The sequence below is a fragment of the Haemorhous mexicanus genome, chromosome 6 (genome assembly GCF_027477595.1).
Source record: "Haemorhous mexicanus isolate bHaeMex1 chromosome 6, bHaeMex1.pri, whole genome shotgun sequence".
In the NCBI taxonomy this organism is placed as follows: domain Eukaryota; kingdom Metazoa; phylum Chordata; class Aves; order Passeriformes; family Fringillidae; genus Haemorhous; species Haemorhous mexicanus.
The window spans coordinates 21,565,337-21,592,401 of record NC_082346.1 but is presented as its reverse complement, the minus strand read 5'-3'; the positions used below and the strand labels follow the sequence as shown (position 1 = coordinate 21,592,401).

The window sequence follows — 27,065 nt, the reverse complement described above, 5'->3', positions numbered from 1 at the left end:
GATATACAACAAATACTTTTCTTTACTTATTTCTTCATTTTCTACTTCCCTGTCTGTGGGATCTTTCTGTGGGAAATTAAATTGTGACCAGGATATTCCACTGAGCCTGCACTGCTATACAAACTAAGTAACAGATATTGGGACACGGCTTTATTCCTTCTTTTTAGGACTGCTCTCCATGTCATTTTTTCCTGTGCTACTGAATATTTGGTGACTTCTCAGAGGGATGCACAGCTTATACTTTATGTCTTTCTAAAAGGAGTGATAGGTTACTGATTCCTTTATAATGCAGTAAAATTAAACTAAATGAGTTAAACACTTCTGTGTTAAAGTGATGTTGCTGGGTAACAGCCAGCGCTGTCAGAAAAGCCCAGGAGTATGACTTTCATAATCTTTTTTTTTTCTCTCCAGAGAACCCCTTTATCAATTCTAACCCTGTAAACAAACATGCCAATGTTATCACTTCTGTGATACACATTTCTCATTCTTAACACATTTTATCACATTGCTCCATAGTTTCTTTGATCTTTTCAGATGTTAAATATCTCCAGTTTTCCCTCTGTTAAACAGTCTTGCCCATGAGACAGAACTGCTAGCAAGAGGAAGGGACGTACATATTTAGGACCAATACATTTGATAATCAAGTATTAAAATGAAAACAGAAAGCTTTCCTGTACAGAAACAATGCACAGTTTTTTTCAGTGGGAACACAAACACCAGCACAAGGAAACATTAAGTCACATGTGCACACAAAAGCAAACATACAGGTAGGAAAAATCACCACCAGAGTCAACCAAACTCTCCACTATTACCAGGTGGGATTTTCTGAACCTCTATCCCTTACAGGCAACATTTTGTAACAAAAGCTTTCACTGGAAACAAGCACCAGAAAATTCTCTAGTTTTTTTCAAGGTTGGGGGTAAAATCAACCCAATATTCCTTTTTCTGTCTACATACTTATAAGGCGTTACCAATCTTCACGTCTTCTGAGAAAAGATGTTTGGGTTTAATAATTTATGTCTTTTAGCAAAGCTTTTGCTAACTGTAATGCATACAATCATTCTTCCTCTAAATACAGTGACAAGGGCACCATTTCTCCAAGTCACTCAGACCATTTGACCATCAGCAACCAACAGACAATCAAGCAACATGGATTCCCCTGATGGGGAAAAAAAAATAAAAGGGCCAGTGGGAAGAAGCTTTTATTTCTATCAGTTTGATGTTTACTACAACAAGCCTCTGTAGATTTCCTCTGTATAATTAAAATGTTCTCCCTTTAGGTTCACTGTATTTTCTGAGGGAAAGATCTTTATCACTCTAACCGTAAGAACTAGTGTGAACATATGTATATTATTTCCACTTTAAAATGTGGAATAGGACTTCAAAAGCTTTTTATTTGTTGTAGCTGCTATGCACTACATATTTGATAATATCACAAGCAGTTTTTCCAACTCCGTAAAGCTATTTAAGGACAAAGAAAACAAGATGGCTACTGTTCTTTTGGGTGCTCAAAGACTGTGGAGTCACCACAGACCCCATTTTTTTCTCATGCATATTGCCAACAGCAAGGATGAAATTAGTTTTTTCAGTGCACAAATGGCTTGGTAGCTGGAGCTACCATATAAAGCACTGCCTTGGTTAGCAAGGCCATGGCTTTTGACACGGGTTATCTACATTTACAACTACAAATATATTAGAATAACATCACAAATCTACATAAATATCCTTTTCTACCTCAGAAATAAATTGACTTCAAGTGATAATAGGTTGTACTAATTTGTGATTCCTCATAAACTGATAAACCAGCTATGGAAAACCCAAAGCAGCAGTCTTTCTGAGCTCAGGTACAAGCATTGCAGCAAACATGCTGTAAATGATTTTGCTCCCCTTATCTCAGAGAGTGAAGCTCATTTCCCACTTAACCAGTCTAGAAAGTAGTCTATTTCAATGCCTTTCCAATTTTTGAGGTGTTGCATACTTCACCACTTACCAGAACGCCCTTCTGGAAGAAGAAAGCAGTTTTTAATGGGATCTGTGTGTAATGTAGTTATTATGAAACATAAATCTTACTAGTACTTGCAGGATACTGTCCATCATCTCCTTCATGGAAATCACCAGCCACCGTCCTGGAAGTGATGTCAGGTGATGCAGATGGAAATCCATCATCTGTATGGTGATGGATAAATCATTACTATTTCATAAGCTCAGTTGCAATACAGTACTCACAAGTTCTTCAACTATTCCACCCTGCAAGCTTCATTCCTTCATTTGCTGGTCCAAGAGAGAAGAAAGGTGCAGACCCCACACAAGCTTATCTCACTAACACAGAAAGGATATCACCCGAACAGATCATTTGAAGAGGAGAATGTATTACAGTGATATTGAACATTCTGGCAATGAGCTCTTTATGTGATACAAGATCTCATTGTACAACATGAGGACAGGGATTCTAAAGCAATGAGTGAAGTTATGCATATTCCCCTCTGCTTAGATATATTCTGAGGTTTAGTTCAAAAATCTAGACTATGCATGCAAGCAGAGGTGGTAATAGTTGTAACAGCAACCAACAGAAATACACTGCACACACCTTGGGGAATGTGGGGAATGTTTCTGATCCTAGTTCCTTAGCAAGACAATCTTAGGATTTACCTTTCATGGTGCTAGCTACATGTCAAAACAAGCATAGCATGCCATGAGTACACCACCAATGAAAAGTAATTTTATAATCCTAATGCTCTTGGTTTTTTTTTAATTAATTTCAGTGTGTATTGAGAATAGTGACGCAATATACTGGTATCCTTCACTGGTAATTTATTGGTGATTTGATAAAAAGCCTGTGGTCACACAGTAAGTTTTATTGTACTTAGAGGATGACTTATATCTGTGTCCCTAATGTTCAATGGGAGTGAATCTTTCATACCTCTGATAATTTCAGTCACACTAGCAACATAAAAAGATTAAATAAAATAAGTAGAAAAGAATATGAAATTTGTATTTGGCAGGGCCCCATGAAATTAGTGTCAACCTATTGTCCTTACCATAGTCTTTTTCAGAAATTCCTTTTTCGCCTCCTCCAGAGGAATGATCTGGCAGCTGTGAGACCGGAGTAGGACTTCCATAAAATGAGGGGCTGGACCTGCTGATGGAGGCATCCATGGGAGTTGTCTCATGAGTTGATCCACTACCTGCATTTTCATCATCCACCCCCGAGGTGGAGGACTCTCCACCGGTGTGACGCGTGCCGTCCGGGTTGTAGCGAGAGCCATCTGCGTTGTCAATGACTGCGGAAACGGAATCAAACGGAACTCATGTCATGGAGCTGCACAGCTATAATAAAGAGTATATATATACCAGTTCTCCTGCTTTTGCCCTCCTATCTAACCTAGATAATACATCACTAAAATATGTCTAATGCATATATGCCAATTTATATCTTTTTGCATTTGTAGGGCCTGACTTACATCACTTATTTTTTATCCAACTACTTGATTTTAACATAATGTCTTGGCATTTGTAAAGTCAATCAGAATTTAGAGTTGGAAGAAATAATTTATTATGAGCCTTTTTTCAGCTTCCAGCAGCTTTTCTAACAAACAGCTCAAATCAGATGTATGATGGTTGCAGTCTTAAGCAAATTCCTTTATGTCAAAGGGATGTTAGCAGCTCTGAGATGCCAAAAATGCCAAATACCTATATAAAAAATGTTTGGTACTCTGAAATAAACCAAACTCCATAGGCTTTAGGGGAAGACAAGTGAAGTGATTTCTACTGAACATCTCTTAACTTCTTTTTCTTATGTTTGGCTTGGCTTTTTTAATATTACTGATTGTTTATGTAAAAATAAGATAACCAGTTACTAAAAATTGAGCAAGTGCATGTCTTTCTAATCAGTACAGTACCTGTTTCATCCTGATTACTGAGTAAGGAAGTATCTATTTTTACAACTGGCTCACATGTTTTTTCCTCTGTTTCTGTAAAAGAAGGAAAATAAAAAATATTATTTTGAAAAAAATGGATTAAAAAATCATGTGTATGCCTATATCAATTATACATAGTGACAAAACATCAGCTTCAGATGAGGAGGACTGAAAGCAAATTTCCAAACAAATGTTTGGATGTACCACCACTGATGTACCACCTTCCCAGGTGGGGCACTTCCAGATTGTTCCGCCAGCTAAAAACGAGATTCTCCATCTCCATAACCATTCCAGAAAATGTCTGCAATCAGTGCCAGTTAAAACAGCCTTATGACACAGTTTCAATGCAGTCAGACCCACTGCCATTGTGGTTAATCTTTCTTAGCTGGCAAGACTCTGTCCCCTCCATGGAGGGCGCGGCACAGGCAGCGTGTGCCCTGCTCCGGTGAGCTCTGCTGGCTCCTGTGGGCTGAAGTGCCCCACTTGGGGCTGGTGTACGAGCTACCTGCTCATACTGCTGGTAGGGAGCAATACTTCCGAGGGGTTATAAAGATCTGGAGAGGATGGACATCACCATTGTAGTCATCTGTGAGTGACAGACGGTGGCAACTCACATGATACTATGCCAATGCAGAGATTTTTAATTATATCACTACCAAGAGCAAAATAAAAAAATATTACTGCTTTCAAATCAATGATGAACTTTTCCTACAACTTTCTGCAAGAACTCTCTGCTTCCACTACAAATGTCACAATCTAATGAAATTCAAGATCCTTGAAGGTAGTTTAGATTTTATTTTCAAACAGTGTGTTCAGCATTTGTCACAGACTATATACATTTTCCTAATAATTTGCTATAATATCTCCAACTATTAAAAAGTTCAAAACCTTAGATGAAAACAGTCTGCTGCTGACACATGTTGCTGTCCAGCTGCCTCATGTCTAAATGGAGATTTGCCTGAGCAAATACTGAATGAATCTGCAAATGAGAGCAGCAGCCGTGCCTGTGGGCCTGGGATGGCCATCACAGGCCTTGGAGCTGCTGCAGGTGGCACCACTCCCAAAACACAAAAAACTACTCTTGGCTGTAAAGCTCATGTCTGCATGAACAGAACAGCTGAGTGCAATGGCTGACAAGAGTTATGTCTTTCAGATTCACTGCGGCAGTGGTTCACTTCACTAAGCCATGATAATGAACTGTTCTGGAGCTGCAAAGTTTGTCCCAAGGCCAGAAATGTGATTTAGCTCCAAACACACAGATAACAAACTGGTCATTGCTGACATGACAGATACACTTCTAGAGGCTGACAAAATACATTTCTTCTCAGCTGAAAACCAGGCTATGTTTATTATATAAGTCATCATCCCAGTACCTTTAATAGGAGATTACATATTTTATTTTTAGTTAATCTGTTTCTAAAATGCATCATAAAATCATCTCCTCACCTGTCGCATTGTAACAGTATGCATCATACCGAGCAGTTGTATTTGCTGAAAGTCTGTAAATGCCAGTGTTATTTGCTGCACAAAGATGATAGGGATTGATCCGTGGGATAACAATATGCCCCACCACGAAACCATACCTGTGAAGAACAGAGGTGAATAATCCATATTACTTACTACAGCAGATGTCACCTCAAACATTAGGAAGCCACAAAGAAGCCATTATTTTTTAAAGGTGCATGCATTTATTCATACTGTTTTGCTGCTTTTTTGTTTCTTTTTCATTTGAGTGTTCCATTGTCACATGCAACTACATCAGTCTCCCATCACTCAACATCATTTTGTGTTTAATTTCTAGACCTAAACCCATTTAAATTAAATATGCATCTTATTAGCTAGCTAGGGTGATCGGCTCCAGAGCAAGGGAGTGAAAGTGAGGGAGGTGAGTGCACTTTTTGTTCAGTGTGAGTTTGTATTACCTGACACTAAATTCCCATTCTTTAGGGATCCACATGTTCATTGTTTTGACATAACACACTGAAACATTTCACACAGAAATGTTGAGGGCTCAAGTTATGGTACCGAGAAAGTTTAAAGAATGATTGCAATACACATCATCATCTGCAAAAACCGACGGCCTTGTAAAAAATTCAAATGCAAGAATCATTCATCCACAAAGTCTTACTGTATCTTTCAGTTGAACAGTGTGATTATTGTGCACAGAGCTCACATAATTCAGTGAAAACTGTGATTACATAAAGTACAATACATTATTACTGTTTTGCAATCCTGTAACACCTGATTGATTCTAATGTATTTAACTGGAGATGTGATAGAATGGTAACAAGAACTGCAGTTTGGTTTGGGTTTTGCTTTACTTCTTGAGAGTAATGATTTATCAGGGAGGAGTAAATGTCACAGCTTTGCAGTTTTTTATCTGGGAACATCATTCAAGTTTCACGTCCAATGTGCAGATACGTGCAATTCTGAAACTCTTGTAGGTGGAATTATAAATTACTTTACTCACACTCCCAACTAAGCTTATAATGCTGACACTTTACAAACCAATATTGACCTACTTGTGTTATGTTCTGTTGATTCATCTTATTCACACACATTTGGATGGTTATATGCAGCATATTTTCCCTCTCCTAATCACATTTAATAAGAGCTAAAGCTTACTGACAAGGACTACTTCTAGCACAGGATCAGCAAATGAAATTAATAGTGTGGGAGGGTTGGCCAGAAGGAAGGGAGGAAGAAATCCTGTCTACATGGCTTACATGTCCAAATCTGTCCTCTGGTAAATTGTTAATCAGGGAATCGTAACATTAATTAAAAATTACATCTTGCCCCTGGGAAAAAAAAAAATTATTCTTCTTTCAATTGCCTTCATATTTTAGCTTTAGAAAATACTTTCCATAGTTTAGAATACTCCTAATTGCTCGCACAGAAATCTCTACCCCTACGCTTTATTTAGGATGAGAGGCTGGACACGAGCCAGCAGCGCCTGCTTGCAGCCCAGAGAGCCAAACGCATCCTGGGCTGTGTCCCAAGCAGCGTGGGCAGCAGGTCAAGGGAGGAGATTCCCCCTCTCTGCTCTGTTTTGCTGAGACCCCACCTGAAGTGCTGTGTCCAGCTCTGGGGTCCCCATCACAAGAAGGACACGGACCTATTGGAGTCCAGAGGAGGGTCATGGAGTTGATCAGAGGGATGAAGCACCTCTGCTATGCGGAAACACTAAGAAAATTGTGATTGTTCAGCCTCACATATTTTTATTCACTTGATTTTTTTGAATTAAAAGTTTACTGTAACTTCTAGTCTCTTGGTCTAGTTATTTTTTGAGAAACTAGGGAGTCTGTATCATCCACATTTGTTGCCCTATTCATCATTAATTACAGCAGGTAATTAGGTCACTTGACAACGTGGTTTAGGGACTTTTAATAACTACTGTAGCTGTCATCTGAAACATCTCCATTCACAGATTACACGAATGCACTAGTACTGGGGCCATTTTTTCACTGGGATGCCAACAGCTCACCCCTCACAGTACCTCTTGCTGCTTTTTACTGTTCCTTGGCAAGACTGAGTTCCATACATTGCATACACCATCCTCAGCCTTTGACCTCACACTGGGTCTTTACTTTCCACATCCTTATGTTACCAATTTTTCAGTGACACACTAGGATCTGAACATTTTCCTAATTAGCTCATTATGCTGTCAATCTTTTGTTGTCTTTATATTTTATCTGTGTGAGGTTGTGATTTCTTTAAAAAAATAAATGGTAAAAACTGTACGCATTAAGCACTTACTTATTACTGGACTCAGAGCAAACACACACGCACAAAGATGTTTTGTTCATTATAGAATATAACTTATTTAGCTAATCATAGCATCTACAACAAGCCAAATGTAATTACTACATCAGTGGTGTCATGATATACTATGTTTTCAAGAGTTTCTTTACCTGCAGGTTTCAAATCCAAGCTCGTGAGCTTTCTTCAGCTGCTCTAGTGTTGCCAAGGTACTGTTGAGAGCTCTGCAGAGTTCAACTGCTTCAGATCGTGTGAGACTGTAGCGACCATTTTTTTCAACATGAAAAACTCCTCCGTATCTGCAACTTACATTGAATTCTGTTATCAAAAGAAAAGAAAGAGAATGTTAAAAATGTATTCCTAATGCTTCACTGAAGACCTGGAAATTATTTCTTTTCAAGAATAATGCTTTCAAAGCAAACCCACAAGAAGTAACAGGTACCAATTCATTCAAAAAAAGCACTGCCACTTTCAATCACCTTTCTCATACTTTCCCTCTTTGGGCTGAGGCATGAGCCAAACCTCCAGCCTGCCCAAAAATAGCAATACAACATGATTTTGTAGGGTATCTAGGACAATTAATGTACCATTAACACTAATGTGCAGAAGAATGGGTTAATAATAATAATATCAATACAAATAAGAATAATCATGTGCCTAGAGAGAAATGGGGAAACAACAGGACACTTCAAAGCAATGTGAATTAATTGTGCTTCTGCCCCACCTTTCCCTCAACAGAAAAAAAGCAGTTGCAACTCCAGACTAGAATGACAACTGCAAAGCACGCTTCGTAGCAGTAGCTATTATTTCCAGTGCAAAGAGGAGCATGACTCATTTTTATCTTAATTTTAATGGAAGTTCCATGTGCAAGAAAGGGAAAAATAGACCAGTCTTCTCCAATATTAAAAGGGTGTGTCCTTACTGTCTATTTGAAAAAAGATGACATATAAAAACTGTTTTTCTAAAAGACACAAAATGCAATTCATGCACATTTACATTGACCCATTATAAATAATGAGGAACTTTCCTAAGGTGATTTTTGCTTGACAGTCTATTTTGTTCTATAGTATAAATGTGAAAGCAAATTATATAATTCAAGGCATGCCCTCTTTCTTTAATTACTTTTGTCCATTCATAAATCAATGTTATTCTGTGTACAGGGTATCTACTCAGTGTAAACCTCAAGGAACTTTCCTTTCCATAGCTCACAGGAAACACTCAAGGAGATAAAATACCAGATTAAAGGCAAGCTGGGTCATGCAACCACTATTCACAGCATAGGTAGGAGTCCAATAGCATTGATGCTTGCTTGTCCAAAGGAGCTTAAAAGCTGTGCATCTTGAATGCTTGCACCATAGAAAACAGAATTAATCATTATTCTTACTTGGATAGCCTTCCCACAAAATGAACGGGAGAAAAAAACTCTTCTCCAACAATTCTACCTTCCCCAGTATATTGGCTGACAAAAAAAAATTAATTTAGACAAAATCAATTAGTATTTCAGAGCTGTTTAACAGTCTTGTTGATTATAGTTCTTCGTATTTTTAATATTTTTTTGTCGTACGCCAATCAAAAACGTATGGCCATTCTGCCATTCCTTGACTACTGCTAGGATGGAGCTGCTCTCACATCCGCCATGCAAGTGACTTCTCCTTTGGCTCTAAATATTTCATATTCATAGCCTGATAGTGTCTTAGAAGTTGTCCAGGCAGTAGCTGTATTAAGCATAAATGACCTAGACAAGAAAAAATTTCTCTTTAGTTTCCCCTTCTTGATACTCTCTTCCTAAACATACTCTGTGAGGCCCAAGACTCAGTGTTAAATATAGGGATAAGATCACAAAGTTGTACTTGATTACTTTAAAGTAATAAGCTCAGTAATTTTGGACATAAATTTTCTAGGAGCATCATCATCTTTTCTGATAATTCTAGGCTAATCTCTAAAAGGCTTTTGCTGTGAAAGCAGATAGCACATACACTTGCTTTGGGTTCCATTTGATTGCAATTAATCCTAGATTCACTGAACTATAAAGTGAAGTAAACTTTTGTTTAGAGTTAATTCAGTTATCATCAAACCTCAGCCCATTCCTGGTTTTAAACACTACAGTTTATGCTCTATTACCACTCTGATATTCACTCATGGTCAGAATTCCACTTAGAGAGTCAATTACTAAGAGTTCTGCTGTTTAACAAAGTTACACAGATAGGCCTAATGGAACTACCCGTGGGCTGCATGCCTACACATGTGTACATTTTCCATGGAAACGCTCAGCCTGAGTAGACCCTGCACACCAGGACACTGCTGGGAGGTCCCAGGCTGATGGCACGTGTTCTGCCCAGCTGCAGAAAAAGCCCAGCACAGCTCCCAGGAAGCCTGGCTTGTGCAGCATGAGGAGATCACGTGGGTGTCCAGGAAACCCCAGGCAAAAATGTGGCAATCCAGTTCTCAAAACTGGGTTTGAGGCCATCCAATCCGTTGGCACTGTGCCCTAAAGTAATGCTGAGACAGCATCTTTGTCTTCACTTTGATGATATCTCCTACGCCTACTATTCCAAAAGTACCACTGCTGCAGCAGAGACACTCTGCTCATGAAGAGCTGAGTACATAAAAAGGACCAAAGCAGTATGGAATTTCTGAAGACCAAAATTCACATGGAATTTCACAGTTTAAGCAAATTGTGTAAATTCAGAATCTATTCTTTGAAGGCAGTAATTACCACATTTTAAAAATTACAAAACACAAACCCAGAGCTATCAGGGAATGCAGTATTTTTACTGTATAGTCTCACACAATGGGGACCATTGACTGAATTAAGTTAAAAAATTCTAATCACACCAATAAATGCCATATCAAAAACAAATTATAGGATCTAAACTAAATTAATACCTTAACTTTTTTCCCCATTCTGAGGCTTATAGAGTAATTTTGAATTAAGGAAGAAACATGACTGAAAACTTAAATCAAAACACATATTTCACCTTTTCCCATAGGGCAGGAAGGTCAAATCCATTAATTTTATAATGATGTCACTTAGCTGGCTGTAACACACTTATGCAAAAGATGGATTTTTATTGTGTTCCAAGAGCCAAGGCAATGTAAAACTCATCAGCAAACTCTTGCTGATCCTTTTAACATTTTTGAAGCTTCAAAGGGGCTGACTCAGAGTGGACTCACTGTGAAATCACCAACAGCACGCAAACTTTCCCTCCTTCCCCTCCTAGAGCTGTCTGGCTTTGGGGCCTGACAGGACACAATCCTTCCTCTTTTCCTTCATTCACATGATTTGCTACAGCTGTTTAATAATAGCCCTTGAAGAACGCAAATGGTATGAAATACGTCTGAATTGTCATAATCATTACTCTCACCCAGAGCACGAGATTGGGTGACACAAACCAAAGCCATGGAGGGCTCCTCTCTGTGCTGAGCTCTAAGAGGATGGAGAGCATAAACTTCCACATTTCTCCCTGTCCTTGCTGGGATTTCTGGTGCCCTCTCTCAAGCAGCTGCACGCAAACCTTTCTCTGCTATCCTCATTCACGTATTTAAACCAGGTTCAAGGAACACTTGTCAGCCAAAATCACTTTGGTTCCCCAGACAATTTGCTAGCTAGAGCCCACTGGTGGGGTGGAATCGCCTCACACAGACTAAAGAGCATTGTCCTGTCAGAGAAGTGTGAGTTACACCCTGATAATTAATAGGAGAGGCTTGTTAGAAACTGTCACTGTAAGAAACCAGGTGCAATTTCCATTTCCACCCTGATTCTGCAACCCTTATGTATAATGAGTAACACTGACTCACGCTAACTCTTCCCACTGGAATTAATTTTCCATGAAGATTTTTGGTATACTGTATGGATGCCTCATGCACTACTCCCCAGTTTTCATTGTTTTCAAGACACCACCTGGGGGTTTCATTCTCAAGGTGGGCACCATCTTCTATTGGAGGGAAAAAAAAAAAGAAACAAAAAGCAGCAGTTCTTTTAGTAAGTGCAGAGATACATGAAAGCAAACCAGGTGTAGGATCTGCGAACACCCAGCCCACCGGAGCGAAAGCAAGCGTAAGACTTGTACGTGCTAACAGACTTCTTGGTAAAACCGCACGCTGAATTGCATGGCAACCAGGAAATGTTAGGGGGATGTTTTGGTGGGGATTTTCCTTTTCAGTTTGTGGTTGAAGATGATTGATAGCTCACCAGGATGTGCTAAACTGGGGCCTGACAACAGGGGCAGAACTGGAGGTTTGACAGTGCATATAGTTTTCATTCTCTTTGTTTTAATAGATACAGGATTTACATTTACTGTAAGAACTTGGTTCTAGATTTATTAAACTGATTTCTAGCTCTAGGCAGACACACATGTGTAATTGTTTCCTTATAATCACAGATTATTGAATTTTGTACTGACGCTTCTGAACAGGAGCAACCACCAGCTTAGCACTGATACCTACATTATGAATATTATCACCTGCTTTAAATGCATGCTAGTAATGAAGTAGCAAAAAATAACACACTGGAAACAGATTAAAATATATTTAAAATAAAATCCTAGTCATTACTATTCCTCTTCAGGCAAATCTATGAATTGGGCCATATGAGTCCTAAAATCTGAGGAGATCTGGACAATCCAGATCTTGTCTCTCAGTTCAGACCTATCTCTAGCTATGCCTGGTTTTCTAGTTGTTTCTCAAAAAAGCTACTTCATGGCTAAATAAGAATGCATATTTTATTTCTGACTTGAGGAAATGGCCTCTGAATGCAAAATTTCATAAGGGATAGGATCCAAAACATTTTGTCAATGTATATATTATGTAAGTCTGATTACTGCCATTTTGACATCTGTGAGAACTTAAAATGTACAAAAAATATTATTCAGGGATTACTTAATACACTACAACACACATGGACCTGGAAAGCACTATTCGCTGAGCATTCTACCTTTTTTATGGTCTATTAGTAAAAAACTTCACTCAAGCAACATGCAGCCCAGGCAACTGTAACAGGATACAGAGGCTTTTACCTTTATGTCAGAAGTTGGACTAAAGCCCAAGTCAGTGATGAAAACCACTGGATAGCTGTTTGCTAGCTTATGTAAAATGATTCATTAATCCCAGCCACAGTCACTAATAGACACGTGTCGACATCATTAAAGCACACCTATACTTGAATCCCTCGGGGGTGATGAGGAAAGGAAAACTGTGCTGGGAAAATAGGACTCAAAACTGGCATGACTACACACTGATCAAAATTCAGAAGTCGAATTTGCAAGATGCACGTGAATGAAGCCGGCAGTCCTTTACCATCCCAACACAAAAGTGCCAAGGATCAAGCCACATGTATCATCATTAAGTGTGGCTGGTTTTGTGGTCCTCCAGTTAAGATATTCGGGTTCTGCTAACCAACATTCTCCAAAGAAAGCAGAGAAACAAAACTAGAAATAGACCACCTGCACCACAAGCAAGGCTCTTCCAAACAGTGACGGTGAATGTAAGTCTTCAAAGATTCTTGGGAGTTGTCTGATTAAATCCTTTCCTTGGAGTATTGCCAAGCTGTGAAACCTACAATGATTTATAGGAAATACATTTCCAGATTTAGTGGCAATAAACCCTGTTTTTGGTTTTCAAAGTATCCCTCGTGGATACTTAAATAAAGCAAAATAAGGAGTTTGTTTTTCAGTTTGAAATGACCCTTAATTCTGAAATTCAAATAATTCATTTGCACAAAATAAAAGAAAAATTATTTAAGAAAGTTCAGTTTAAATGTTTACATGGCTGCAATACATGTAGATGGTTTAAGGAACCCAGAAAAATGTTTCCCTCTGAGATTTTTAAAATGTTGTATTTTCATTTCAGTTTGGCATAGAAAAATGTTCTAAGCCTTGAAAATTGTAATGGGAGAGAAAACCCCCACATGATTATAACCCTAGTAGATATGTGATATTCAGGGAGGGAAAAATTCTCTGCACACCTGGCTTTTGAAAGACAGCAATGTCCAGGAAAACACTTTAAAAGGGATTTACCTGCATGTTTGCAAGGTGCTCCTGCTATAAATAGAGACAACGTATTCTTAGTAGTTGGGTGTGGTGACAAGAAAGTGGAGATGACTCTCCATACATCCAAAGGTGTAAAGTCAGAACTTTCTTTGAAGTTGTGCCTAAGCTGCTCCTACTACCCAGTTATATTTCAGTACCTAGTAATTCAGTCTAAAAAAGCAAATTAGAGTGTAGCTTTCTCCCTTTCCTGTGTGCTGCTAACTGCTTGAAAAGTCATGAGACAGCCATGCTAACCTTGAGGTCCAAGTGGGCTGACGTGGATCTCTGCAGCAAAAATGAAATGTGGCTGGACGTATGCACAGGGGCCAGAGCGGGATACAGTGCTGTGGGAGGTTCTCCTTTCTCCAACAAAAATTAGCAAGTATTCCTTGCATTTCTGTCTTACTTCTGAGAGGGCACACTGGAAATGGGATGCGAGACAAAGCTCAAGCTGCTGGCTTTCTTCTAAATTGTTTTTCCTAGTGACTCTGCCTACTGATCATTGCAGTCACTGTCTCTGATCTGTTTGCTGACGGACCAAATTCTCCAGTCTCTTAACTGACAGCTCTCCTGGCTACTGCTTTAAAACAATGGGTGTGGGGGTAGTGCTATTAATAAATCAAGCATTCTCAGAGTCACTCAAAATGCAAGTAAGTACAAGAAATATGCTTCAGTCCTCAGCAGTTGCTGTAGGAAGAAAAGAATCTGCTAATGCATCTTCCAATCATACTTTATCTACGTGGCAACTGTTGCTCTGGTAAACATCCTGAGTGAGCCTATACTGTGTCATCACTTATGATAAACCTCCTTGCTGCTGACATTAATATTAGTCTTTTTGTAATAGTCTCACCCAATAGGGAGCTGAAAGCTTTCAGACTCCAGCAGAACATGGTACAGCTGCGCAGCACCTCGGGGGAGAAATTGCAGGCAGTGATATCATAGTGTGCAATTAGTTATCTGATATGCCCCCCTCAAAATGATGGAAACACAATCAACATTGCCAATAAGAGGAGAGCTCCAGGCTGTACAGTGAGCAGTCTAACCCCACAGGCTGAGTAACAAGGGCTGTGAGGAGAATCAGTTGGGATCAGTTCCATGCAGCCCACGTGAAGAAACGCATGCAACAAAGCTGGAGAATAGTAGCTGGAGTCTGATTTTCACTGTGAGACCGATTTAGTTATTTGGGATAAAAGCAGTTGACACACACAGAGAGACTCATCAGACAGATCCCCAGCGTGGAGCCCAAAGGACCTTACTCCTATTTGCTGCTCTGTCACCCATCCAATCAAAGAAAGGAACCTCAGGAATCTTTTCCAAAGCTCTGAAAACCAGCCAGTTAAAACAAAGATAACATTACTCTGGTAGACATACTGAAGAAAGGAAGGCTGCTCAGAATATGCCTCACAATGTAGGACATGATCTGCAGAAGTCAAAGGAAAAGTTCTTATGCAAGCTTCTGATGATGGAAGAGAACATTTTCACATCCACTACTCCCTTTGTTTTTCCCCTAATACAAGAATGACAGGGATCCCATAGCCTGTAACCAGATTGCCTAGGCCAGCAGGCAACTCCTCCTGGAATTTTTGGTGACAAAATATTTCCATTTTCTGGAGTCTTTGTGGCTCTATCCATATATATACTAGGGTTTCAAGAATCTTGAGATTTCTACTTAAAATGCTGAGTAGCAAATAACCTTCCTAAGCTGTATGCAGGTTATTCATACACGAAGCTACAGGAGTAGTTAAATTTCTTTAATAATTCTTATACTCTTAGTTATGAATCTTTTTGAACTGGTTTCATAAAAAGGCACATTTAACAACAAGAGTTTGTAATAAATACTAAGATGTACACAATGCTGTTGCTATCACAAAAGTGGTGGGAAGAGTGATATTTTTCCTATTAAAAAAAAAAGTTTATTTAAATTTAACAATTCATGACAGGCACTGAAGATTCTCTTGCTTGAGGGAAGAATGGGAAAGAGGCACTGGCAGTGTGGCCTTGATATTCTGTGATTTCAAATACTACATTAAATCCTACATGTATTTAGGCAGTGGAGATACATAAAGGCAATACACTATTGCATGAATGTAATCATCCTCAAATAGTGAAGCATCATTGTTCCCCAAAAGTGCTGCAATCATTGTGAAGCCAGTGATTTTGTTGTGATGCTCATTGACTCTAGTAATTTGTTTTTATGAGATATAGCTGGATTTTACAAGAAGATCCAGAGCTAAATCTACATTTAAATGGTAAATGATACAGTGGAGGACCTCAGCTCAAATACAGTGAGTTCTATGACACTGGATTCATTTTGAGCAAGAGTCAATTCAAACATCAGTTTGGAAATCTGCTATCTTAATAAATAAAAAATTTGAGACAGTTACTAATTAATAAAGCACCACAATACTTTTACTCCCACCAAGGACATTACTTGAAGCAAAATTCATTAAGTGGTTTATCAAGAGCAGTGGACAAAGCATCCACCCAGGACATAAGAGTACAGGCTAGGAGAAAAACTCATTGAAAGCAGTCCTGATGGGAAGAACTTGGGATTTGTTATGGATGAAAAGCTGAACGTGAGCCACCTGTGTGTGCTCCCAGCCCAAAACACCAACAGCATCCTGAGCTGCATCCAAGGGAACGTGGCCAGCAGGGCAAAGAAGTGATTCTTTCCCTCTACTCTGCCCTTGTAAGACCCCACCTGGAGCACTGCATCCAGCTCTGGGGTCCCCAACATAAGGACATGGAACTTTCAGAGCAAGTCCAGATGAGGGCCATGAAAATGACTGGGGGGCTGGAGCACATCTCCAACAGAGAGAGGCTCATAGACCTGGGGTTCTTCAACCCAGAGAAGAGAAAGCACTGAGGAGGCTTCACTGCAGCCTTGCAGTACTTAAAGGATTTTTTTTTTTTTAAGAGGGAGAGTTTTTGCACAGGCAGATGGTGATAGAACAAGGGGAAACAGTTTTAAACTAAAAGAGAAAAGATTTAGATTTTATGTTAGGAACAAGTTCCATATTTTGAGGGTGGGAGGCACTGGAAAAGGCTGCCCAGAGAAGCTCCACCCCTGGGAGCATTGAAAACCAGGCTAGATGGAGCCCTGAGCAACCTCATTTAGAGGGTGGCATCTCTGCCCATGGCAGGGGTTGGAACGAGGTAATTGTTAAAGTCCCTTTCAATCCAAGCCATACTGTGATTCTGTGATGTCTTAGAAACAGCAGAAGTAGCTGATGCAGTGAGAAACCACTTTTCCAGGTGATTTGCTACCAATCACTGTGCATAGATCCTCTTGTCTTCCTTGAACAGCCTAAAAACGTGCCTTAGACACACCTTGCTATAACAAACTGCTGATTGACCTGACTCATAAAACTACTTTCTCTGGAAGGGTGGGAGGTATCAGGCTATTTCCCAATGTAGAAATCAATTCAAGATACCAAACCCAGTAAGTTAAAAAGTAAAAGATAAATTTCAATTAGTCATGTTGCCATGACTATCACTGTGGATATATTTGTATCACATCAGGGGTGGAAAAAAGGTGTCAATACATTGCCTTGCAATTCCTGTGAGTCAACTGTGATGTGACTGTGACTGTGTTGATAAAAAGGCATGACCTGAGCACTATGAGTAATAAAGTCAGACAGAAGACTAATACTGTTAAGAAATTCAGTGCAGTCTACAAAAACTTGGTTGTATTGATGTCTTGAGGGGCTACCTAGAAGAGAGGCTAGACAGTGTTAAAGGAATAAAGTAGGTATTTATGAAAAGGCCTTCAAAGTATACACCTGGGGCACTACAAGAGCCTGGCTGTGGCTACACTCAAGATGAACAACAGGTCATGAGTTTTTGCACTTTTGCAAGTTTTGGTCCATTTACATGTTGGGGTTAATTGTCCAATTACAGCTTCAGGTTATGAAGTCCCATCCTCCCAGATTGCTCTCCTCAGTTTCCTGCTGTTTATGCTTTTGGGGCCTGAAGCTGCAATGGTGTCCTTGATTCTCAGGCTGGAAAAAGATTGGTTTGTCTGACAGAACTGTGAGGAGAACTTGCTAACACTTCATATGAAGTTCAGAGTTACATACTAATGCAGTACAGAATCTGCAAAATCTGAAAAACAAAACTTAAAGCATCAATATGGGTGTTCCAAAAATTAGGAAGACACTTACTCATAAGGGATATTTTCTTACACATATTGTTTGGCTGAAGAAGGATTGCACAACCAGACTCAGTGATGGATTGCCAAACAGTAACTGAAGAGAGTTTCCTATTTTTACGGTAACAGTTTTCAGAGAATGCTCTGGTCCTCCGTGTTCTTGTTCACTTCCTACCCAGTAGAATAATATTTGCACAAGAATGATTTTCTTACAATTAATCATAATGCTTCCTTCATCTGAAGTAGCCCTGGATGTGAAAGGATACCTGCTTTCCGAAACTGAGGCTAAAGAGGGACTGATCTTGTTGATGGGACAAGGGGCTGGGACTTTGGAGAAGATATTCTATTTACAGCTACATTTCTGTCTCTCTGCTGTCCTACCTGTGAAGTGGGGATAAAAACACTGACTTCCCACAGGCTACAAAAATTACAAATCAGTATTTTCTGCTGGCAGCATGTTTGTCAGTTCACTTCTTTCTCACTAGTTGGGAATATTATTTATCTGTTAAATACTACTAAACCTAGACTTCAAATTTGAAGTTCTAGGTAATTTAAATACATTCAGCCTGACTCCAGCTCTGGTGAAGGTGTTGATGAAATCCACCAGATAAGGTAACTCCCTCTTGATCAAATGTTGTAATTTTTACGTAAACTCTGTGCAATGGAAGGGAAAAAAAAAAAAAACCAGAACAAAATTTCAACAGAGACACCATCTATTTCTGAAGTGATACATTGAGAAAGCCTAAGACAGCAAATATGTTTCAAGAATTCTTCTACAATAGTCAGAAGAATCCAGCAGATGAAAAACAGAAGGAATACATCTCAGACATGTCCTGGTGTTGAAATGCTTGAATGTTTAAGGTACTGTAGGATATTCTGAGGGGAGACCACTTGTTTTTGTTACTAATGTCTGCCTTGAGCTTTGAAGACGTGGATGTGTTTCAAGTAGATGTTACCAATAAATACTTTTGTAGGTTATTAACGGACATAAACCTTGCTGGGCCCAAGACTTTCAGTGCTGTGGCTACATTTTTAAGGGGCTTGTGATAACACAGAAGCAATTGAAGCAAATAACATTGTTTATATTTTATTTTGAAGAGTAGCCTAGTCAGGCATAGAGAGCTCTTTCAGTTTTTCCTCATTTTCTCAGCAAAAGAAATTAATTAAAGAATTTATTAATTTGCAAATGCAAAATTTTGGATAGAAATTCTACTGTTCTTTAAGGGCACTGTAGAAACATCTTACCAGTCTTGCACTATTCTTTATGCAATATATTATTTATGCTGCACCAATGTACAATAGGTCTGGCCCCCACTGGCATATATATAAGTAATAGGAGTTGTTAAGAAATATAAAAGAAGAAGAAAAATTATCTCCAGCTCCAGAAGGAAACACAATCTCCTTGTTATATGTACTACCTGAATTAAAATAATCTCCTATCAAAGCATTATGGGAAAGCAAATTCAGATTTAGTCATTGGTCTTAAAAATCTCCCGCTCAGAGGATATGTCTCCTCCTGGAAAACTGGACAACTGGGCATCTTCTAATCCACATGAACCCACAGAGACAGAAAACACTGTCCAGTGTATATGCCTGGAGATGCCCTTGAAAATCACCTGAACAACTGTGCTGATCTTACTCTTCCGTGATGCTCCAAGATTGCCCCTGCTTCACTGCTCTAAAAAAAGAGATAATGCTGTGCTCTGTCCAGTGTGAGCACAAACAATATCACTAGTGGATAATATGTGACACTTGGCAGGTCAAGAGTATGATGAGAAAATAAAACAAAACTACTGTGATCTTTTCCCACCAAAAAGCAGCCAGGAAATTAAGCCATAAGAATAAAAGGAGAAAAAAAGAAAAAAAAAAAGAAAAAAAAGAGTGAATAGAACTGATCTTGTAGAAATGTCACAAGACACAAAAATCATCATAGACACTCTTAGAAGCGCTCTGCAATATTCTATACCACAACAGGGAGCAAATGGATCCAGGGTTTTACTGAGGCAAGCCACAAATGCAGGAAAGAAACTTTTCTCTAGGCAGTCACCATGGGAATGTGTCTCACATGCTCAAAATGTCTGGCAGCTCCTGCTTTTAATGCAAGAATTGTCAAGGGGATAAGTGCTTCTCTAAAACCTTAGCTGTGCCCACTCAGTATGAACTGGAACCACCAAGTATCTCTTCTCAGCAGGCTATAAAATGATTTGGTTACATTGCAGAAAAAGAGGAGTTTGAAAGTTTAGAGCTCAATACGCAATCTCAAGGAGGGCATTTTTATTTTCTGTGCTAGGAGAGATTGTGCTCCTCACAAGACAAAGTGACTCTGACTAGTGCAATGGAAGAGTGGTATTTTGTTAATACCAATCTTCCAAAGTCCCTGGACACTCCACCCTACAGCCTTTCCCAGAGCATCAAGCTTTAAGTAGGAATACCTCCAAAAATCTCAATAAGACAGTTGATATTTATTACTAGGAGGTATTGCTTCAAACAGGAGTAAAACTTAATTCAAGAAGCTATCCTTCAGCTAAGTATTAAATAAATTTTCAAGTTCTTGAACCTAAAGAAGTGCTCATTCTGACAGCAGGGCAAAAGATGTAAGTCAGTTCTCACTTGGCAAACAGCTTCAAACATCAATAATCATAAATAGATAAGCATGGAAGGAAAGCATTTAAGGAAACTCTACTTTGCATTTGCTGTTGTCTAACAGGAAACAATTGCTATTGAACTCTAAAAAGCTGCCAGTGCTCAGTGCATATAAAGATAGCAAACACACAAGTAAACAGGATAAAACTGTCGGAGCAATAAAGTTTTATCTGATTTTTACAGCACTGCTACTGGTGAAATTGATTAAAAGAAAATATGTACTATTTCACTTCCATGTTCTAAGGGTTCCTATATGTCAAATTTATGTATAAAACAACATACGAGAACAGAGAACAAAAGCCTACATTTATAAATATGAAGACTCATTAGCAAAATAAGCTTTTTTTCTACATTTACACACCTGTGTAAATGATGGAAAGGGGAAAGGACGAGTAAATAATGAAGGACACCTAATGAAGCAGGAGGAGGAACAATAAGGAAGTGAGTGAAAGATGCGTTCAGGCCGCACCCTCAGTGTCTCCATCATGAATGGATCACGTTTCTTTATAACTGGCAAATACTACTTTCCCTTGAACCTGCCTGGTTAACTACTCCATCTTCCTGGTGCAGTGGCTTTATCCAGAGCACCAGGATGGAGCTGGCTGTCCTTAGCAGTGACATACTGTGTCAGTCCCTCATTCCGTGATAGGGACACATAGTCTGAGATGGGAGGTGGCCGATGGCAAAGAGCAGGTGAAGCGCTCCCATCAGAGCCAGCCCTCCCACAGGGCCGAACCACGGCATTGACAGGCTGCGGGAGGAGCACCGTGCAGCCCGCTCGGTCTGCTTCCAGCGGGCATGAGCGCTCGGAGCGCTCCCTGCCAGCGCCGCAGCCCCGCCGCCCTGGCACGCACCATCCCATCCCTGCTGGGAGCCGCGCTCCCGCGGAGAGGCTGCCAGCCCAGGGCTGCTGCTCAGCCTTCGCACACCGGCTTGGCCAGCAGCCTGCTTGCTGCCGGCCCCCTGGCTCACATCTGCTCACAGGGGTCCGGGTGCCCACAGAACATCCACTGAGCTCCAGCTAACCTCCCGCTTCTGGATGGGAAATCTGCAAGAAACTATTCATTACAGCTACCCACACACACCACACCCTGCTTCTTTACAGACACCTATCCATTAACAAAAATAACAATAAAAAAGCCCCCTAGGGAAATGTACTTCTGAGAACCTGTTTTGCTAACACGCTGTCACTGTGAGACATACATAATTAACAAAAGCTATGCCATGGCAGGATTTTTTTTTACTATTACACGTTCTGTCAGAGGCAGCATCTTATTTACTAAAGTAGGTACTTAGTAAAACATTAATTGTGAAGTTGAGGATTGCAGGCTAATGCCCTTTTCCTAGGCAGCTGTACCCTGGCAATCCCTTTTACAACCCTCTCACACTGCTTTTGGAACAGTATCATCAGCAGAGAGATGAAGTTTTAACACAGCTGCGGCATGTCTGGCGTTTTTTCTATTTTTTTTCTTTTTAAGACACAACACAGTCTCTTAGAGTTTCCAGCTACTAAGCTACATCAATCATCAACAGAAAAGAGAAGGAAAAAAAAAAGTGAAGCAAAGTATTTTCAAACTCCAAATGTAAGTAGAATTCAGGTCTTCTCTGTGATTTTTACTTTGAATTAGCATACCCTGCTTGTGCTTTCATGTTTTTAACAGCTAAAACTGTAGATTATTCTTCACCTCCTTTTAGGGTGGGTTTTTTCTAATGTTTCCCAATATGAGAATTGAAGGTTATTGTTCCAAAATAAGACAGCTGCATTATATAAAGTTGCCAGTGTTGTCATGTAGAGGAACTGGAAAGTCCCAAAGCCAGTGCTTACAAAAGAAAGTTCAATTATGTTCTTAATTGAAAGCACAGACTCAAAAAATGACTGCAGGTTTCGTTAGGCAGGAAACAGTCACAGAGGTTTGAACTTTAAATTGCAATTAGCTGAACTTTCTGTCTGACTGGAAAGATTCTCCAAGGAAAACCCCTCTTTTCCTCAGTTGCCACGGCACATTACTGCCTGCAGACTCATTCATAGGATGTTCTAGGGCGGGGGCAGCTCCGGCAGCCGCGGCGAGGGAGGGAAATCACAGCCAGCTGCTACTGATATTACTGCCGAGGCACTGCGGGGAGGAAACGATAAACACGGCCCTGACACAATCCTCTCTGCCACCGCTATTAGCAGCACCCATCATGGCCACTGATAATTACAGTGTCTGATAGCTTTGAAATTATTATTACCTCTCTGGGAGGGAGAGATGGCTGTCTGTTAAGAGATGATGGACACTTGGAAAATGACCATCAGCTACACCAAACTGGCTTCCCGCCCACAGTCGTGGGTAACACACAGAGAATGGTCCAAACCACCAGGTTTATCACACAGAAACCCTGACAAAAGGCAAAGGACAAACTAGGCTGTGGATGTGTTCTGCTTTCTAGCAAGTTGGAAGTTTCCATTTCTCTATTTTAAGAATTCAGTTAAATGCTGACAAATTGAATCAGCATGTTCCCAGATGCCAGCTGATTCTAAAATATGATGTGTTTTGAACACCATTAACTGTTCAGTGCAATGTTGCATTGTTTTCAAAGCAGGCAAGATTACTGTGATGGGTCATGTTTGTTTCACAATTATCCTCTCTGTGAAGTTATATTTCACAAATAACTATATACACTTAGCCTTGGTCCTGGAGAAACCAATTTTAGAGGCGAGTTTTGCAGAACTTCTTCCCTTGCTCTCTCACATAGTCTTTAAAATGAAAGACCAAACAATGATATATGAAGGGGAGAATTCTCATCTTCCATATTGACTGTATTTTCAAGCACTTACCCCTTAGTTCTGGAACAAAAATGTGATGCAAGAGGACCAGAAAGCAGATGGAGGAGCCTTTTCACAGCATTTGGAATATTAAAAACTTCTAAATTCCTTGATTGTTTTACTGTCTCCTTATCAACTACATTCAGAACTAGTATTATCAAATATTATCACATCTTTTCAACAGGTATTTTAGGAGTAATGAGCTCATGATTCTCTCTGGTGTTTATCTGTCTATCAGCATGTCACGATGTCTCCAACTCCTGGCACATTCTTGATACAGTCAAACCTCATGCAGGTCTAGGTGATAGATGAATACCTGCAATATTCACACTATCTTCAACTCAGGCCTATAAAAGTCATGGGAACTCTTCTGGAAAGAAAGACACACCACATATGGATGAACATTTAGTTTAACCTTGGCTAGGGCTACCGGTGGTTTTAAAAGCATTTACTTGAAAAAGTTCTTCCTCAATTGTACGATGCTATCTGTCCTCATTAAGCCTTTTCTGACTTCCTATTTTCAAGGTAATGGCTCTTCATTGTGGTGAACACCAGCACCTAAAGAATCTTCAAACATTTCTCCAAAGACTGCAACACAATCCCCTGCCACGCTTTGCTGGTTCAGTGTGTGCGAGGGTTTCCAGGACAGCTCCACAACCCTTCCACTAAACAATGATGGAAAGTTCAAGTGAACTCTTAATAAAGTCTAGTTACTTTGCAGCTTTGGGAAACTGCCAAGATACACACTGGAAGGACTGAGTGAAAATAAACTAGCACAAAGAGCTTCTTCAAACTGCTTTATTTACAAATTTACAGGATAGATATGCAAACCAAGGGGCAGGCTGGTCTCTTTGTGAGTGACCAGCAGCTGCAGGAGCCCTGCCTCAGAGCCTTACCTTGGAATGGGGCTCTGGCAACCTCTCCAGTGCTAACAGGCAAGCTCCTTCCTCCCACGGGCAGACTCATTCTCCCTCTTTCCATTTCACCCTTACCACTACTACTTCTCTTCCAGTTTCTTCCAAATTTGGGGGTCAAAATTCTAGGATTTGTTTTGTGTTAATCAAGGAAAACTTTGAGAAAAATATTTCTACAAATACATCACGCTTGCAGGAGAAAATCTCCTCTGAAAACATCATTAACCAAGATGTCAGCATGTATATACTCTGGGATCCAGACTCCTTAGACAAGTCATGTCAACACCAAGAGTGAGACACGTATCAGTGACAGCATAGTCACAACATCACAGAAATCAGGATGAGTAAGTTTTTCAGCTTTCTCTGTATCTCATTTTTCCTTCTGAAATCACATTAAGAGCAATGTGGTCCTCTTTAATTCTGTAAAATTCTGTACTAAAAGAATCAAAATTCCAGTTCAGGAGTTTCCCAACAGCAATAGCCACCAGTCTATGATACACAGCAAAATCACTGGCTAAAAATAGAAAACAAAACCATCAACTGCTGTTTTCAAATCATTACTGACTACAAAGTCATGCTGGAATGTACTGTATACCAACTCAAATATACTGCAGCTATATTCTAATACCTTCCTAAGCCACTAAAGAAACTTCCCTGGAGGGCATATGTGAAGTTTGACACACTTTTTGTAACTATGCTGAGGGCTCAATAATGGGGCTTTCTGTCTCCCTGTAAAAACACACTACTCTCAGAGTCAGTGCAGACCCTGCTTTCTAGGACACTCCAGGACACTCCACAGAAGTAAAAATCAGCTGAGCAGTTGTAATATTTATACAATGCACAGACGTGGACAAAGCCAAGGATTTAAACACATTTAGACATACCTTACCTGCCTACAGAAGCCCTGCCCTTTCTCTTAAGGCTTTGTCTATAAACCTGATCTTAGCAAGAGCATTTTGGTACAATGGACACACGATTTTAGAAAGAAAAGCTATGAGGAAAGCTGCTTCAGCTATCACAGAAGCACTGGGAACTTGTTCCCCGTGACACACCCATTCCCAGCCTGGCAGAGCTGCAACCATTAACAGAAGTATCCCCTGCTGCTCAAGCAAATGAGACACATATTTACTATACACACACAGACACACACACAGCCCTTGGGTGACAATGGCCATGAAAAATGCATTTTGTTAGACTCTGGAACTGATGAGTACAAAAACAATATATAAGCACAACTGTTATCCCTAACCACAAAATGCCTGGAGGCAGTTGCAGTCACAGTGAGAGTCTGCTAAAAGTATGATCATTCCCCTAAAACATGGTTGAGCCTGAACCATGTAAAATTTCAAAAGCTTCTTGTCACTTCAGACCTAAAATTTTTATTTTTTCCTCTGTATTAACCTTAGATTTTTAAATACAAATATTTGAAGCAGATAACCAAGCTGCAGGAAGGTAAGCAATACACAACTGAACTTTGTCACTTCCAACCCCCTTTGTCCCAAAAGCTCATCAGTCAGCCCCAGAGAGACCTGAGAAAGTCAGAAGCAAGCACGCTTGGCATAAAAGCTCTCCAAATTTCAGCAGAGATCCCTGCAGTTTTTCTCCTGTTCAGCAAGGCTGTGCCCAAGTGCAGCTTGTTTCAGCTGTTGGTTAGCTGATGAAAACTCCAGAATGCAGCTGTAAGCTGGGGGGGCTCTCCCCCTTCCTTCCACCCCCCACCCCCTTTTCGCTGCAGTCCGAAGGGGAGCTGGGAGAGCAAACTGCGTTTGGAGCAGCAGTCACATTGTCAAACTGAGCTTCACCAGAGCCACTCGGAATCCCCTAATGTAGTTCTGTTCCTACTTTAAACTTCATTCTTTAATGTTCTGCAGTTCAGTTTTTACGGATTTGGAATTGCCCTTTACAAGCCACATGCAGCTTTCCGTGATTGTACAGACCAGCACAAGTGAGATTACACTTCTAAAACATCTCTGATAACGCTTGAAATAATAAAAGTTTATAGATGCAGGAAAGCTGTTAGCTGTGTAGCAGAAGCACACTTGCTGTCTGAAGCATTAACTTAGCAATCATAAGCATTTTCATTCATAAAAACCTTACCTGTTTCTGCTAGACAGAGCTTCAGCAAACATAATCCAAAAACTGTCCATAAGGAGAAGTTGGCCATTGTTTTCTTGGAACTGTTTTGCAAAATCCAAAGATCCTTGCAAGCTGCAGAAAGAAGAAAAGCCCCGACGCTTGTTAAGCCTGCAGTCAATGAGTCTGAAGTTTGCTGCACTTTTTATTCAGATTCAAAGGAACTGAAGTAATGACATAACTGGGAGGGGGAAGCTCCATCAAAAGTCACACCCATATTGCAACAAAAGTTACCCAGCAGCAGAAGAAGGGGGAGTGGAAGGAGAGCTAGGACTGACTAAGCAGGCACACTTGAGTTTTAAAGAGCCACTAAACCTTCTCTTCTTACACTAGTCTAGTCAGAAGTTATACTTAGTGTGCTTGTAGGAAAATTTGTGTAATCTCTCTTGAGTTCTCTCAGAAACGCACTGCTTGTTATAAGCTTTTCATCCTGCATTTTAAAATCTTTTCACTATTGCAAACCAAGTGAACATAAAAGCACTAGAGTTTCTAAACCCTGGTGAAGCACTATAACAGCCTAGATATTTCCCAAAAATATTTTGCTTATTTATTCCTATCTCACCATTTTCTCTGTGTGGTTCAGTTAAGAGCAAGTAAAATGCCTGCTGTGCAGTGAGGCTTTCTGCAATGTTTTTGCTCACTGCTGGAGGATAACATCATGCAGGAGGTAAGTCGAGGCTGTTCTGTTTCCCACAGCCCACTCTACATCACTCCTTG

At 40.0% G+C, this 27,065-nt stretch overlaps 1 protein-coding gene across 34 annotated transcripts in view; it reads right to left on the bottom strand.

Moving 5' to 3' along the window:
- Positions 1–26,517, bottom strand: part of CD44 (CD44 molecule (Indian blood group)) — a 53,697-nt gene extending 27,180 nt beyond the window's left edge. For 18 of the 34 annotated variants that reach the window (XM_059849214.1, XM_059849215.1, XM_059849231.1 and 15 more), the window contains exons 1-6: positions 26,313–26,516; positions 7,829–7,994; positions 5,364–5,500; positions 3,900–3,971; positions 3,039–3,281; positions 2,071–2,166 (exon numbers count right to left, since the gene is read on the bottom strand). In XM_059849214.1, the coding sequence (XP_059705197.1) occupies positions 2,071–2,166; positions 3,039–3,281; positions 3,900–3,971; positions 5,364–5,500; positions 7,829–7,994; positions 26,313–26,379 (781 nt within the window). In that variant the 5' untranslated portion in view covers positions 26,380–26,516. Of the gene's footprint in view, positions 1–2,070; positions 2,167–3,038; positions 3,282–3,899; positions 3,972–5,363; positions 5,501–7,828; positions 7,995–26,312 lie in introns of all 34 variants that reach the window. The other 16 variants (XM_059849208.1, XM_059849229.1, XM_059849233.1 and 13 more) reach the window with 7 other exon arrangements.
- Positions 26,518–27,065: the final 548 nt, after the last annotated feature.